Genomic DNA, 16,968 nt, shown 5'->3' on the forward strand with positions numbered 1-16,968 from the left:
TCATTAAGCCATGCTGGTAAAGAATTTTAAAAAGTATTTTCTTGCTGATGACAACTTGGTAGCAAGTTATGAGTGGGCTAGGGATCCATTTCAAAATACTCCTGAAGAAGAAATCTTCATAGACTTCACGGTCTGTGGTGAAATCAAAAGACAATTTAGTAATAAATCACTCTTTGAATTTTGGGCAAGGGTGGATGATGAGTTTTCTTCCCTGAAAACAGAGAATTTTGTATACTATTACTATTTTCAACATCCTACCTTTATGAAATCGGATTTTCTGTGGTGGCTGCTTTGAAGACAAAATACAGATCTCAGCTAAATGTAGAAAAAGAACTGAGTGTCTATTTCTAATATTGAACCTTCCTTCAAAAAACTTTGCTCTTTGAGACAGGCCCAAGGGAGTCGCTAATAATTATTAAACTTGTTTTTAATTTAGTATTAATGAGTTAATTATTAAATATATTGTGCAGAACTGATACAATCCTATTTATAAGTGCATTGTATCAGTGTAAATGTGTATTTTATTATTTATTATGTCAGAATGTATATTGTTTTGCTTTCCTTTCAGTAAATTAAAAAAAGTTTTTAATATTTTCTTTTCAATATGCTCACACCCCCCATTTAGTGTTATCACGCTCCCCTAGAGGGCCAGGCCCTACAGGTTGAGAAACACTGGTCTACTGTACTAATTAAATAATATTCTTTGCGTTAATTTTAACTAATGGTTATAAATAAAGAGTTAAATAGTGCTAAAGAATTATTGAAATTAATTGTAATAAAAGACTGCTCAAAAATCGTTTACAATCTTTTACTTAAAATCTTAACATAGCTGACCATTTTGATTATTGACAGTTTTCATCTGGAGACACTACAGAAAAAGTGTGTGTGTTTTATATATATATATATAGTATTAGACAATAATTAAAAACACTATAAAACAGTTGCGGGTTCAGGCAATCCCAACAAAAACTGTAAATTCAGATTTAAAACATCTAAATCTCAGTTTAGACTGCCCGCTGCAACTTTATGCGTGCCTTTTATAAGTTACGTACATAAATTTTATCTCAAGAAAGATAAAGGCAGCATGAACCTTAAACCAATCAAAGAGATATCCCTACCCGTGAACAAAGTTTAAGGAAGGTGGTAACTGTTTTATGTTCTTTAGATAATTTATGATCTAGAGAACGTTATTCTTTATCTTAATAAATAAATAACTGTGGCCAATAACCATCTTTGTTATGACACTAAACATAACATACATACACTCCCAGTATTAATTTAGTATAAATAAATTTTATTTTATACTAGCTCTACCCGCCATGGTTCGCTGTGGCACATTGTGGTTGCATGGATGAGAAATGAGAAACAAAACAAAGCATACGTTTCATAGAAGTTTAATTTTGCAATACTTGTGGATATACAATATTTTTTTGTTTTTCCACTGTCTGCGTAGATATAAAGGCTATCTGGTTTGCCGACTCGGGAACACGCAACATGCAGTTGTCCATGTGAGAAGCAATCCGCATCTAAATCTAAATCACACAATTCTAAAGATTGACCTTGAGCTTTATTGATTGTGATTGCAAATGCCAATCGAATTGGGAATTGCAATCTTTTAAATTAAAATGGTGTATCGGTTGGGATCATGGGTATTCGAGGAATGAGGACATCTTCACCTTTGAAAGGCCCCGTTAAAATCGTTGCTTCCACTACGTTATTCATCAATTTCTTAAGTGCAAGTCGCGTGCCGTTGCAGAGCTTTGGCCGATTAATATTCCGCAACAGGATAATTGTCATTTTTTGATCGAACCGTTGCTAGAATCAATCTAATGAGGAGTGTTTTCCCAGTTCCTCCTGGCGCATCCAAGAAGAAGGTCCCCCCCAACTCCGTCATTTATCATTTGCATTATGCGATCATAAATGCCTTTCTGTTCATGCGTTAATTTGGGAATGTTTGATTGGACATATGACTGAAGATCACCAATGTTGTAACTGTTCACGACGTAAATCCACATCAAATGAAGCAATCGCAGCTCGGATGGGTGCTGGCATTCCCAATTGACTAAGAACTTTATTTGCAATAGCTAAGCACTTGTCTTCAATATTTATCAATGCTTCGTTGTAAATGCCTTCTGTGAATTCCATGGTCATATTGGTATTTTCTAGGCGTACTCTATGCAAAATATCCTCAGCCATATGCGATCGATATCTTTCCCATAACTCTGTGGGAGATGAAGGGAAGCAAGCGGTCAATATAATTGCGAATAATGCGCGAATTTGGTTTGGATGTGCAGTGTTGCATGCGTCATTAATACATATATCCCACTGTTGGTCGTTTTCTAATAAATTCAGAGCTTGGTGAAAGGCGCAGCTCAATCACGACACGATCACACAAAAGTACCTCGATTAAAGTGAATATTTAATTCAGATTGTATAATAATATGAATCAGATGCAAGTGGATAAGTTTTTTTTTTTTTTTTTAAACAATGTAATTGTGAACAAGTACTGTTTCACTTGTGACTGCGGTTGTCGTTAGCTAGTATGGCGAGTGTTCCCCTCGCTTCCGGCAGATGGCGCGGTCACTGGTACACAGCTGACCGTTAAAAAAACTGTTTTCTCGTGGTCGCGGGTATGTGACTGATGCGAAAAATAGATAAAAACAATCTTTGATGCGGGTTATATATCGTGCTAAAATTTGAGCTCAATCGGTGCAGAACATTTTGAGTTTTTGAAGCGTACACAAACGAACTTAACATTTTTATATATATAGATTGAATTTACTTGTCTAATTAATTGTAGGAATAGGCTTCAAGAAAATTGAATTGGGACATGTGAGTAGCTCATAAACATCTGCTTAAAGACAAAATGTATATTTGAATCGTTACAGGATGTTTTAAATAAAACTTGTGCCAAAGGTTATTTATAAATCTTTTTTGTTTAAAATATTCAGGTTACAGAAATTTGAGTAACAAAAGTTGTAAATATAAATATAAATGAAATTTACTACTGTACCCTTCTTCATGAATAATACATAAATTTATTAGTTAATTATAAACTTCTATGTATTTTGTAATAAAAATTACCCTTAATATAACAAGGCACTGTTAATTTTTCTGTTATAATGATGATGATAAATCCACACCTTTCACAAGCCTAGAACGTACCTTCCAGACTTCCTGAAAAATAGTATATAACCATTAATAAATACAAAAACATACATGCATACAGAATATGATGAAGTTTATTTAAAAAATTTATTTAACTATAAAAGCAGGTGCTATAAGTATTTATGATGAAAAAAACATCAAATCATGTCCTCAGGAGAGGGATTTCCATAGGGAAACTGATGCTAATATAAAATAAACTTAAAAAGAAAGTATTGTCCTAAAAAACTTTATTATTTTTTAAATGGATGTATTATTTTACATTTTTTTTTATTTTAATTTAAAATAAAGAGATAAAAAAACATCAAAATAATAACAAGCTATTCAAAAGAAATGTCAAACACAAAACAAAAACCTACATCTTGTGATAAGAGATAGACGGGCTCTCACCATGTTACTGAGGATAGCAGTATTAATCGTGAAGATGATCATGAAGACAACCCTAAACACTTTCAATTAATATTTAAAAAAAAAAAATTGATGAAAAATTTATTAAATAAATAATTTTTTATTAAATTTAGACTAAAAAGTAATAAAATTTGATCAGTCTGGTTTATTATTAAAAATGTTTATACTCTAGAACTCAGTGTTATGGTCTTTAAGGTCAAAAACACAGCAAAAATCATATCAGTTATTTTAAATATGCATGTGTGTGTGTGTATACAATCTCATCCCTACTTCACCAGCGACAAATATTTTTAGGATAACCGATTCAAATCAGATTACTTTTTGTTTGTTTCTGGATTACTTGTTTAGAATAAGAAAGTAACATTTTTAAAATATCTAAATAATCAAAAAATCTTATTTCTTTATCTATGAATCACCTTGACCTAAGAGTAGTTTGGCTTCTTGTTGAAAGAGAATAAGGGATGTAAAGAAAATGATCAATCCATAAAGGGACTGCTCCTGGTTAGGGATTTTTACTTCTTTTCCAGGACTGCCTTTATGTCATATCTTCTAAGTAGTTATTTCTTTATGTAATGTGTTATTCTATATTTAAGTTAGATACCAGGTAGGAGATTATTTATGTTAAATCTCTAGTTAATGGACAAGCCATGGCATATGGAGGTGCAAATTCCTGTTTACTTAGGAAATTCATTAGAAACAGTTCATATTTATTTTTATTATTGCGATACATAAATAAATGGACAATTTAAAGTCGATTCACTGAGTTACGAATAGTCAGAATTAGTAATTTAATTTTTACATTTACATATTTAATACAAAATTATAAAATCAATGTAACACTTACAATAAAGTTCATATTGTATCCTCTTTTTTGTGCAACTTCTTCTACTTCTTTTCTAATATTTTCTTGAATTGTTCCAGTCACATCTATAAAATAACAATCTGTCGAAGCAAAATGGCAGATAATTGCTTTACGAAAACCCTAAAAAAAAAAAATTAACCTATAATATTAAGAAAAAATATATTGCATTAGAATGCATATAAAAATATACAATTTAGAATGAAAGAAACGGCAAATATATTAAATTTACTATAACATTAAAATGAAAAGATACACCAAATATGAAAACAAAAAACCTTGTGAAACTGAAACAACTCTTTTTATGGAACATAGATTTGGTACAAAAATTATATAAAGGCTTTTCTCTTTTTTTAAAACTCTGAAACTCAAGAAATATACAAAAAAAAAATTATAAGGACAAAAGTTGTCCTCACATATTTAACAACTTTCATCAAAAATGTTTTGATTGGAGCTTTCCCTTCTCTTGATTTTTTTTTATTCTCACCCAAATACACGAAGTTTTCTTTGCTCTTTGCATAGCACATTATGAATAGTTTTCTGAGGACTTTATTTTTTTTGTGGTAAGGAGCCATTTTTTTTTTTTACACTTCAAAAGTAATTTATGATAAAAGTGCTATTAAAAATTAAATTTATAATTTCATTTAATTGGCAGAATGAGTAGATGTATTTCTATAACAAGAAAGAGGTGCGTTAATTATCTTATTAAACTGGTGTTATTGGTTTTCTTAAAAACACATTCCCAGAACGGAATTTAACATATAGGATTACTAGTCACAGGTAATTATTACATTTAAAAATTCTCTATTTAAAAAACACAACTACTGATAAAAGTCAATCTAGTGAATGATATCAAACATGATGAATCTTCTTCCCTCCTTTCAGTCTACAAAGACTGAAAAGCTTGTTATTGCACAGTACAACTGCTAGATAGACTAATAAATTGTGAATTTGTATTTAAAATTACCCAAAGCAACAAAAATCACAATTATAGTATTGATAACAAAAAGATGGCATACTTTAGTTAGATTAGGTCCAGAACCATGAATTAATAGTGGATGGAAGAAAACTGTATCTCCTTTATCCATATGAAGTGAAACAAAGGGGTGATCATCATATCCCTTTACACCATGATATGCTTTATTCACACCATTCTGAAACAAATTGTGATAAATATTAGCACCAAATATTTAACAACAAAACTAAATAATACAAATGTGTGTGCGCACATGCATGTACGTGTACACACACACACATATATATATTTATTTCAATACAATAATATGTTTATCTCATGAATTACTAGTTTTTTTAAGACTAGTGAAAAACCAAATGATTCTATTGTCACATTATTTCATTTGACTCCATGATGCTTATTGTGAGCAAACATATCATTCTTCCTATTCCAGCTTTGTTTGAAACAGTTGTTAAATAAGATTAATTTTACAATGAGTGTGAGAATAGCAAAGTTTTCTTTCCATATTAGTAGGTAGACAGTTTAAGTGCAGGCCAGAAGATACGAAAAGATCTCAGATAAGATATTTTGTAACAATCGAGCAAAGATTTTTGAACTAAATCATGGACCACAAAGCATATCTAGGAGCAGACATTGATTTTGACCATAATTTAATTATGACGAAGTATAGCTTGAAGAAAGTAAAAAAATAAATATCAGAATCAAGAGATGGAATAAAGATAGGCTAAATAAAAATGAAACAAAGTTAAAATTTGAACAAATCAGGTATTTTCATAAGTTTGTGGATAATGTTGTGGTGTGATGTGGGAACTGGAATGATCATATCATTGGCCTGTATCTTTTTGAAGGAAATTTGTACAGCAAATACTTAGAAACTGGCTGATGCCTGTATTGGATATCATTGGTGAGCACCTTGAATGGTTTATTCAAAATTGAGCTCCACCACACTATGCAAGTGCTGTACAACACTGGTTGGATGAAACCTTTCCTGAAAATGGGATTGTTTGCAGAGACCTGCTGAATGATCACCAGATTTGAATCCAATGGACTTTTCATTATGTAGGTATCTGAAGTCATTGGTGTACAGTGTGAAGATTTGCAATATGACCAATATCATTAATAATATTTGCAATATGATTTGCGATATCACCAGGATTGAGGACAAATGCCCCATGCCATCAATGATCATTAAGGATCAGGGTGTTAAACAACCTGCACCTACAAATCTGTCTGGAATTTGACATACTGAATAAGTACTGCGATTTCACCTATGGTACAGGACTTTTTGGATACTTCTGTGTTATTTCTAACAGAAATTATAACCAATAACTTACACAGTACTATATTTAGTAATAATTTGAAAAATTTCTTACTGCATAAAAAATACGTACCTTCCAGTTTGGATAATCATGTTTCAATAAACTCCCTTTATGAGTTCCTGGAAGAACAATAAGACATCCATTTTCTGTTGTTACTTTTTCCATTGCAGTCCATGCTGCTACTATTTTATTTGCAGGCCGAAATGGAAAATAGTGCAGATCCTGAAAATATTTCATCAAGTTAAACATAAAATTAATTTTAAAAACAATCATTTAAAACACACAGTAAGTAGAAAACCATTTGCCTGCAATTATTAATAATTTATTTAGCATATTTGAAACACCGTTTTAATTATTGGCAGGTAATATTTAAAGAAAAAAATTAGTTATTCTTGTCTTGAATAATTATAGGCTGAAATTACAGCAGTTAATATACACTGAAAGAATTTGGTTTAAGTAATTTTTGAATTTTCTTCTTTAAAATTCAGCCAAAAAAAAAAATCACTTTGTAACAATTCCCCCTAATGTAACCAAAATCAGTGAATAATTTTTTCTTTTTTGTAGTGGGTATACTGACATTCATGTCTGAAATGTAACATTAAATTTTGGGATTTTTACCAAAATTTAATATGTTGAAAACTTGCAGTTTTCAACATATAAGAATGGGCTGTCAGATCTTCGTTCAGCATGAAAATACAAACAAAATATTATGTACTTCTATTAGTTCAAAGTATTATTTCCACACAACTTTCCTCCAATTTATTTAAAGTAATATTAAAAGATTTCTTTTTCTTGTCAATGTTACTCAATTGAGATTATAAATAATAATAATTTTTTAAAAACTAATGAATTTTCTGCTTTTCATGTATGTATACAAATAATGTGCATACAAATAATAGCAGTATATACCTTTAAAATTGTTATTTTATTTATAACTTCATATATTTTTTAAAAAATTATTTAATATATTTTAGTAAAGAATATATTTTTTTATTACTTCTTTTTTTAATTTAATTATATAAATTAATGTTGTATTTTGTGAAACTGCTCTGATCAAAGTTTTACTAAAATCTGGCATGATCCTGCCAGACAAATGCTGCTGCAGTTCATTTATTTTTTCTACAGAGCAGAATATTTACCCATTCCTGATATAATTTGAAGTGTGGTAACAATTTAAATGGAATATTTGTTATTCCTTACTTTACAAATGTTCTTTTCAACTTATTCTCTTTTTCTGTTACAAAGTGTGTTGTTTGATATTAAAACCCATTAAACAAGTTGTATTGATTAGTGAAAAACAATTCGTAGAATTTTAAATTTAGAAAAAAAAAAGAAAAAAGATAATGGATGTTCAGTAGAACTTATATAAATCACAATTTCCTGGGGGAAGACAGGTATAAAATACTATGGTGAGTTTATATACAGAAGGACTTAAAGTACATTTATGACATACTCATGTAAAGCCTTCTTATTTCTTTGATATTCATCCTCAACTATTCCATACATCTAACTACAACAAATATTTACATATTACTTAAAACAAATACCCTGTCTGCATTAATAATACAATAATATTTTATTAAAATGTGATACCTGATGTAGAGGGTGGCGTGAAGTCAATGTGTTTGGATCAGGAGGTTTATTAATAAGCATGGAGTGAACAACATTTATATTACAGCCGATAAAGCTTTCTACATATTCTAATACCTGGAAGAAGAAAATATGAGAAAAACTGTTTACACTATTATAACATTTCTCTATAGAATATTTAAAAAACCACAAACTAAGATTGTAATGTCTTAAGTATATTCCTTGAGTTTTTGGAATAAATGTATATACTTAGCATCATCCATTATAAAATATTACTTTGGGTAGTGAATTACCATTTCATGTAATAACTGATAGTTCTGATGATTGACTGAATTACAATGTCAGTTACAGTTAAGCTATTAAAATATGTGTATTGATTTAATTAATTAATCATGTTCAAAGTATATACATAATTCATCATTTGTAATTGTAAATATTCTTTTAAAAATATTTAGATTTATTTCTAATATTTCTAGATTATTTTCTATGTTTGGTATTATATATCTGTCTATAATAAGATGTTATCTTGCTAATCATTTGGATATACAGTAACAAATATTGAGTGTAATCTAAAAATATAATAGATAATATTCTTTTTTTTGGGAGGGAGGTGGAAATGCATTTATGCATGGAGTGCCGGGCTTCCACTGGTGTCTTTTCAAATTGTCATCAGTAGACTACCGGCTAAAGCCACTCCCCTTTCTACTAGGACTCGACCCAGAACTCTGCTTTACACATTATTTCAGCCCGAGTCTTCCTATACTAGCCTGAGAAGGTCACAATCAAGTTTTCACCTGGCTCAGGACTATCTAGGGAGAGTGTGGTCTGATTCGTCAGGGGAATCCTCAGGTCCAAGAAAGGTGACCAGGACCTCAATAATAATAATAATAAAAATGTTAGTAAACTTTAATATTTAGAAAAATATTATAATCAAAGATAAAAGCACACATTTATTATGAATGATTTTTCAGTAGATTATTACAACTATCAGTTTTTACATGCAACAATACTAATGCATTACCTGATATAATATTGCACTTTATGTTGTTAAATGATGAATCTATGGATTCATGAAGCTTTTAATATAAATTCCTCAGAATTGTGTGAAATGTGGTGCGAGGGTAAGTCAATTATTATCCGCAATGTCGTTATAAATTTTCTTGCCATACAAATAGGAAACTTACATTTTCATAATTTTTCAACATAGTCCCCTTGTATTTCAACGCACTTAGTCCATCGTTGCACAAGCTTCCTGATGCCCTCATAAAAGAAGGTTTTCGGTTGAGCTGCGAGCCAGGAATACACCGCTTCTTTCACTGTTTCATCCGAGATAAGTTGACGGCCCCTTAATGCCTGACCAAACAAGTGATAGCCAGAAGGGGCAAAATCAGGACTATACGGAGGATGAGCCAGTACTTCAAAGTTCAGTTTCTGGAGCGTTTCAGCAGTATGGGCAGCAGTATGTGGACGGGCATTGTCGTGCAACAACACAACACCTTTCGACAGCACTCCTCGGCGTTTGCTTCGAATTGCAGGCTTCAGCTTGGCAGTAAGCATCTCATTGTAATGCGCACTGTTTATTGTCGTGCACCTTTCCTCATAATGTTCCAGTACTGGGCCTTGTGAGTCCCAAAAAATCGTAAGCATCAGTTTTTCTGCGGACGGTTGGGTCTTGAACTTTTTTTGCAGGGCAAATTTGGATGTTTCCATTCCATATTCTGCCGTTTACTCTCCGGCTCGTAATGATGGATCCATGTTTCGTCACCAGTGATGATTCTGTCTACGAAGATGTCCCGTTCGTTACCATAGCGATCCAAATGTTTTTGGCAGATGTCCAAACACGTTTGTTTATGCAACTGTGTGAGTTGTTTTGGGACCCATCTTGCACAGACTTTATGAAATCCATGTCTGTTGTGGAAGATTTAGTTGGCAGAACCGTGATTAATTTGCAAACGACGTGCCACTTCATCAATAGTTACTCGTCTGTCTAAGAAAACGATGTCACGTGCACGCTCAATGTTTTCCTCATTTGTGGCGGTAAATGGTCGTCCGGCTCCTTCATCTTGCGTAACACATTTGTGCAAGAAAAAAACACATTCATTTTAATCCATTCGTAGACACTCCGTTGCGGCAACACACTGTTCCCGTACTGTACCGAAAGTCTTCGATGAATTTCGGCCCCTGATACACCTTCCGACCACAAAAAAACGGATCACTGAAAGTTGCTCTTCTTTGGTGCATACAGAAAGCGGAGCAGCCACGGTTAACGGCAGGGCAGTGATAATGGAACTAACCTAGCAGCATCAAACCTGTACAGATATAACAATAATTAAACTACATATGCGTCAACTACGCAACATGACAGTACTACCAACATAAACAAAAATATAACCAAATTGCGGATAATAATTGACTTACCCTCATATAGTATCTGACTAAACAATATGGTAGCACACAGGGTCTAGTCACACCCCATATATTTAAGTAAACAAACAAATATATAAGAAGAAGTAGTGCTGTCATGCTGCCTCAATGTCGGTAAGAACCAGATCAAGTAAATCATATATAAGGGCAGTAGCATGTATTAATATCTAGAAGACTTTGTACACATCTAAGTATCAACAAATATCGCTTTTATTTTAATACTGGTGTGTGTATGACTTATATGATGTAATTAAAATAGAAAGGTATAAATATAAAAGTAAAAAATATAAAATGAAGTTTAAGAAAATTTAAGCTGTTAGTTGAGGATGTAAGGTTTTGTGTTTAAAAGATTAGTGCAGTGATGGAGAAGTGCATCGAATTGGTCAAGTGTCCAAAAGAAAAAACTGAACTCACTTCAGGACAAAAACAATATTGTTCAAAAACTTCATCCCATAATATATCTTGAACTTTATTATAAAGAGCTTCACCGACCATTCCAAGTTTAGCTAAAGATATGTCTTTCATCAGCGTCATAAAACCTTTTGCAACACGACCTTCACAGATATCTACAAAATGCTGACTGTAAAAAATCAATGATAGGTTAAATTAAAATAAAACAACAGGATTATAAAAACTGATAAATGCTTGCAAACTAAATCCACATAAAAAAAGAAACATACATATATTCAGAGTTGTTCATAATATTCATTCAGAAGTCTTTCAATAAAATTGAAGACACTATGCGAATGGTATATATATTTACATTTTGTGGAATGTGCCCTGTACTAGCTTAACAAACAACAAATATTTTTCCATATAAAAATGTAATATGTAATTAAAAAAATATTCATATTACTCTCCATATTATGAAAAATTGCTGTGAGATATCTATCCCAAACATATTATGTTTTAAAAATATTGTTGCATAAAGTTCCTTAACTGGATTTCCCAAGAAACATGGTTTTTGTGGAAAAAAGAAATAACATTTTTCACTGATTTAATACTACTGAGATGTTCGCATCGTTTTTTTATTGCAAAAATAATAATCAGCTTCAATTCCACTTCTTAGAAATTTGATTATAAGTTTCATCATCTAAAATGTATTTTAAAAATGGTGCTCAGATTATATTATTCTGGCAGTTTAGCCTCCAAAAAGGAATATACCTCTCTGTGTAAAATCTTTTATATCCCAGTTTTGGAGGTAATCGCAAAATTAAATCCAATTCTTAGCATTTAATTTTGATTTTATGAATTTTGAGGTAACACAGATTGATTTTATACAAGCTTAACATTATCTATCAACAGTTTAATGACTAATGTGCTTCGTCCTTTCTATAAAATATTCATGGTGGTCCACAGATTGCTTTAATTTCTTTCACTATTACTGCATTCAATGATCTGTTTTCTCTCCTTTGAGAATTTTTTTTTTAATGCCATCACAAAATTAAGGCTTGTAATTTATTTAACCCTTTTTGATGATTTTGTAACATACGTATAGCTTTAATTTTGCCAACTAGGAATTCACTTAAGATAAATAAACGCCATCCATTGCCTCATGAGATACATTTGTTCATATTCAATCGATGAATTATTGATCCTCATTGTCATTCAATATGTTCATATTGATGTGACGTATATATAACTTTCTTTCCTTAGACAATGGAAAACATTTATGGACAGCTCTGCAGTAGTTAAAAACTAGAAAGGGAGATAAAAATATGTACATCGAGAATGCATAAAATGATTAAATTAGAGATATAGGATGTAACAAATTTAAAGACATTAAAAAATTGATAATAAACTCAATGAAACAAATGATTCCACACTAGTCTAGAGACTGACAACAAAAAATTATTATAATAAATATAGTTTTTTACCGAAACTGTTCTAATAATTCTTTTTTGACCAAATTTCTAATGATAAGAAATCCATTTTCTTCATAAAATTTTCGTTGTTCAAAAGTCAATTTGTTATTTTTATTCAGTGAATATTGGAATTCATTGACCACATTATTTATATTTCCTGAAGTGGTCATATTTATCTGATTCTAAATGTTAAAGATTTTTTATGATGTAACATTTAAATGTAAACTATAAAAAAGAAATACATAACTATCACACACACCCAACACACACACACACACACACACACACACACACATACACACACACAATATATATATATATAAAATTATTAATTAGACTAATGTAAGCAATGATGTAAAAGGATACTGATTGATTACAATTGGATGATATCCAAACAGGCTTACTTCTTACACTGTTTTATGTAGAATACAGTAACTGAAAACTGGATAACAAGTATCTGTAAAAAGCATAAATTTTAAAGTAATTTATTGCATTATAATGTGCAAAAAAATTAAAGTATGCTAAAAACCACAACAGAAATAGAATGAAAATTTCTATCCATATAGAGAATAATGGTATACTGGTATACTGAACTACTGAATTAATAAAAAGTGACGTGATGGGTTGTATAATTAATTTTATTCCAAGCAAGAATGTGTAGTATTAAGAATGCTCGGTGCTAAAGTAAATTTTATTTTCTACCATGAATCTCTAAATTTTTCCAATCATAAATCTACTGTTCCATTGACGTTTTTCATATATTTCTTTAATAAAGCTTGTAATTTTGAACCTTGCAGCTGTAGCTTGATTTAAGGAGCATTACAATAGTATTCTCTAAAGCTATATAGTAATCTTTGACCTTCTTGCTGATAGATACTGAAAAATGGTTGGACTTAAAAACCAGTTTTATCTTATTATCACTTTTTAAAGAGAGTAATTTTAATTCTTCATATATTGGGAAATCTATTTTCAAAACATTTAACTTTCATTTTTTTTTACAAATTCTAGACGTTTTGGATTATACAGGTGTCCCACGAAGAAACTGAGAAAATTTCAGGACATGTTCTACTGGTGAAAATAATGAAAAAGGTTCATATAAACGTAGGTCTGGAAACGATCTGTTTTTGAGTTACGGCTAGCGAAAGATTTCGCCCGGATTTCAGCTCTATTAATAAAACGAAGCCCTATTGCAATTTTTGAGACCCGAATTATTAAGTTGGTGGTTTCTTATGTAATTTGAGCTGGGAAATAAGGTAAAACAGGTACTAGAACTGTAACTCCAGTAGTTTTTAAATTATCTGACGTAAAACAAACTTTCTCCGTTTCTTCGTGGGACACTCTGTAATAAAGCATCCTTTGATATCACTGAATTTTTATTAAAATGGTTCATTGATTTATTACTGTTTCTTTTAGAAGAGAAATAGTTACAAAAATATCATGCACCTTACCGTATGAATGTTATCGCTATATGTAATGTCGTAATCTTTTATAATTATCTTTTAATACTAGTCTATAATCTTATTAAACGGAAAATATTACACTTCTCAAATTATATCTTTGCTGAATAGTTTAAAGCATAATTATATATAAAAAATTAGGTTCTGTTAACAATCATAAATCCGTACGTTATTTATATTTTAAGATTCATGCTATTCCTCAGTACTGTTAAATTATATTTTTAATTCTACTAACAAACTACTTAGTACAGACGATTGAGATAAGACAATTCTCCCCTTAATTTTAACGTGACAGTTCTTTCACGGGATCCCGCATCCTCAGTCATGACGGAATTCATTTTAATAAATCGGACATTAAAATTTACAATAATTAAATTTACGATATTTTAATATGCGATTTAATAAAATGAATTAAATCATGATTGACGATGCGGGATCCCGCGGAAGTACTATCGTGGTAAAATTAAGGTAAGAGATGTCTTATCTCAATCGTCTGTACTAGTTGGTTTATGTTAGCAGAATTTAAAATATATCATTTAACAGTACACAGGAATAATTTCAATTTAAAAAATATTAATTTCAATAAAATTATGTATGTTAACCGATTGTACTTAAAAAAATTTTAAACGTTTGTTAACAGAAAAGTTAACGCGTTAATAAAATTAAATAATATTCTATCGAGTCGAATGTCTTATGTGTTTACTCACGACCCGAAACAGATGCCTCAAATAACTCACTAAAGTGAACACTAATACCACAAATGAAAATACAAATAGAAGATTTAACAAGTGTACCTCCTCGGTATAAAAGAGCTAAAAAATTAAAGCGAATAGTATCTGGTTGTTTTAAAATGACAGTCGACTAATGACAGTTTAAACACTATTAGTCTTAAACATAACCGGTTTAAAGAGACAAATAGTGTTCCTCCAGTAATTAGTTTGTAATTTTTAAGTATGAGGATATAGAAAACTCCTACCTTGCATACAACTTAGCCGGTTGTAGTGTAACTTCATACTAACCGTAGCAGCTAACGTGGTAAAACGGAAGGTGAAGCTGTTCAGCCAAGGTGTATTCCTCCACTGGGGGGAAGAGGGGATGTCTGCGGTTAGTTGTTGGAAAAATCTTAATTTTTAAGGAAGACCACATTTTTTTCTAATATGACTTATAATTATAAATCTACATAGTTTTGTTAAAATAAAAGAATAATAATTTAATACGGTCTAGCGTTACACCGATATACATGCAGGACTGTGTTAGAAGACGTTAAACGGCCTAGCCTTATTCAGCCCCAGGATGGGTATTTTTAAATCTACCGAATCTTTTCCTCTAAATTATTCAAATTTACATCAAAGGACACAATACCTCCTAATATCTTTACGTCCATACCGTAGAGCCGGTATCGTCTAGATTGAAACCGCTTAATACCGATAGAAAGAAAGAGACTAGTGATAAGAGAAAAGTGTATGTGATTCAAACGGGTCTGTACAGAGACTACAAATAGAGATATATGACTCCATCCGAAGGGGTGCCTCAGGTCCCGACTAGGCAGTTGACATCCATCTTGCTCACAATCTCTTGAGAAATTCCAGTGTTATTACCTGAGAGAGCGACTGAACGTTACAGTTCTGTTTTGTAAAATTATTAATGCTACAAGTATTTTACGAAATATAAGACGGATACGTAAAACAGAGTTAATTAAAAACAACATAAAAAGGTTAAACAATCATAAAAAAATTAAACGTTAATATAAAATTAACGTAGGACGGACATAATACAAATTGAAAAATTAGCGTCTTTGAATCATCAGCCGGTTACTTAAATTTAATATCCTTATTTATAATTTATTTCTGTTAACTTACTAGTTAATTAAAAATTGTATAGAGTTATGACAGAAACGTAATTAAAAGTATACGTGATAAACAAAAAAAATAACTAACGAAATAAAATAAGCTTTGCGCTACATATACCGTGGAGTGTTGCAGTGCAAACAATACAGTATAAACTTGTGGCTTCATACAGACCAAAATCAAATTTCAAGTTTGATGAAAACAGTTCAGGTCCATCGCTACGATAATCTGTTAGTACATACTCGTGGTAAATAATTACCTGTAATCGATTAACTAAAATCCGGTAAAAATAAATCCTGTAGATCCAGTAAAAAAAAATCCTGTAAAATCCTGTTATCTGGTTCAATAATAGTCATTAACAATAACACAAGTTCAAACTGTTATTCGTAGATATGAAACACTAAAAATCTACACGGGCATGTAAAGAACTACAACTAGAATAAATTAACATGAAAAAGCTTGTTGAACATATATATGTGAGTTAATACCACCCGAACAATAGTGACCTCCACAGAAAATAAACGCATGCAATTCTTATTTAAAATTTACATATTTGTACTTATTTAACAACATAATATGAATTAATTATAGCACAATTAAAACCAGTTTATCATTCCCACACGTACGTAAGATTAAATATTTTTTGTATAATTCACAAATCAAGAATACATTTAAACATATAACTTTTTAAATGGTTAATGATGTTTTAATGGAACGGTGTGCAAGTTATTATCTCGATTAAACGAGTTAATTGTGAACAAATTAAAGAAATGAATTCGATGAATAATTATCACGTATGATAAAATAAAAATTTTGTGAATTAACAAAAAAAACCAGGTTGGCATTTCTAATAATCCCTTTAAGGAAAACGATCGGCATCGGGAGAATAACCTGAAAAGATTAAAGCTAGACAATGAAAAATCATCGATCAATAATATGATACTTAGGGATTAAAATACTCAAAGTTTTAGACGGAATACTTGTAGAGGGGATCCCCCTTTATCTAGGTAGCACCCTAGGGGGGATTGAGCTATCTTCTGGGAGCGCTTGCTTGTCTA

The 16,968-nt window shown here is 30.9% G+C and overlaps 1 protein-coding gene across 7 annotated transcripts; it reads right to left on the reverse strand.

The window, feature by feature from the left end:
• Positions 1 to 2,983: 2,983 nt before the first annotated feature.
• Positions 2,984 to 16,410, reverse strand: LOC142324272 (phytanoyl-CoA dioxygenase, peroxisomal-like). 7 transcript variants are annotated; one of them, XM_075365159.1, is made up of 9 exons: positions 16,170 to 16,407; positions 12,973 to 13,063; positions 12,619 to 12,782; positions 11,156 to 11,321; positions 8,321 to 8,434; positions 6,800 to 6,949; positions 5,452 to 5,586; positions 4,418 to 4,555; positions 2,984 to 3,177 (listed from the first exon to the last, which is right to left on the reverse strand). In XM_075365159.1, the coding sequence occupies exons 3-9, from the start codon at positions 12,774 to 12,776 to the stop codon at positions 3,118 to 3,120; spliced, it is 921 nt and encodes a 306-aa protein (XP_075221274.1). In that variant the 5' UTR covers positions 12,777 to 12,782; positions 12,973 to 13,063; positions 16,170 to 16,407; the 3' UTR covers positions 2,984 to 3,117. The 7 variants fall into 7 exon arrangements, with proteins under 7 accessions (XP_075221274.1, XP_075221273.1, XP_075221276.1 ...); XM_075365158.1 differs by having other exon boundaries at positions 12,619 to 12,788; XM_075365161.1 differs by lacking the exon at positions 16,170 to 16,407 and adding an exon at positions 16,031 to 16,055 and having other exon boundaries at positions 12,619 to 12,788.
• Positions 16,411 to 16,968: the final 558 nt, after the last annotated feature.

Source organism: Lycorma delicatula, chromosome 4, assembly GCF_047948215.1.
Source record: "Lycorma delicatula isolate Av1 chromosome 4, ASM4794821v1, whole genome shotgun sequence".
Taxonomy (NCBI): Eukaryota; Metazoa; Arthropoda; class Insecta; order Hemiptera; family Fulgoridae; genus Lycorma; species Lycorma delicatula.

What these genes read in the sequence shown, in the direction of transcription:
- LOC142324272 (XM_075365159.1), bottom strand. Translation starts at nt 12,776, where the DNA reads ATGACCACTTCAGGAAATATAAATAATGTGGTCAATGAATTCCAATAT. An exon ending in AATATTGTTTTTGTCCTGAA is followed by an intron (nt 8,435 to 11,155) that starts GTGAGTTCAGTT and finishes TTCTTCTTCCAG; the next exon opens with GTATTAGAATATGTAGAAAG. An exon ending in GATACAATATGAACTTTATT is followed by an intron (nt 3,178 to 4,417) that starts GTAAGTGTTACA and finishes ACTATTTTTCAG; the next exon opens with GAAGTCTGGAAGGTACGTTC.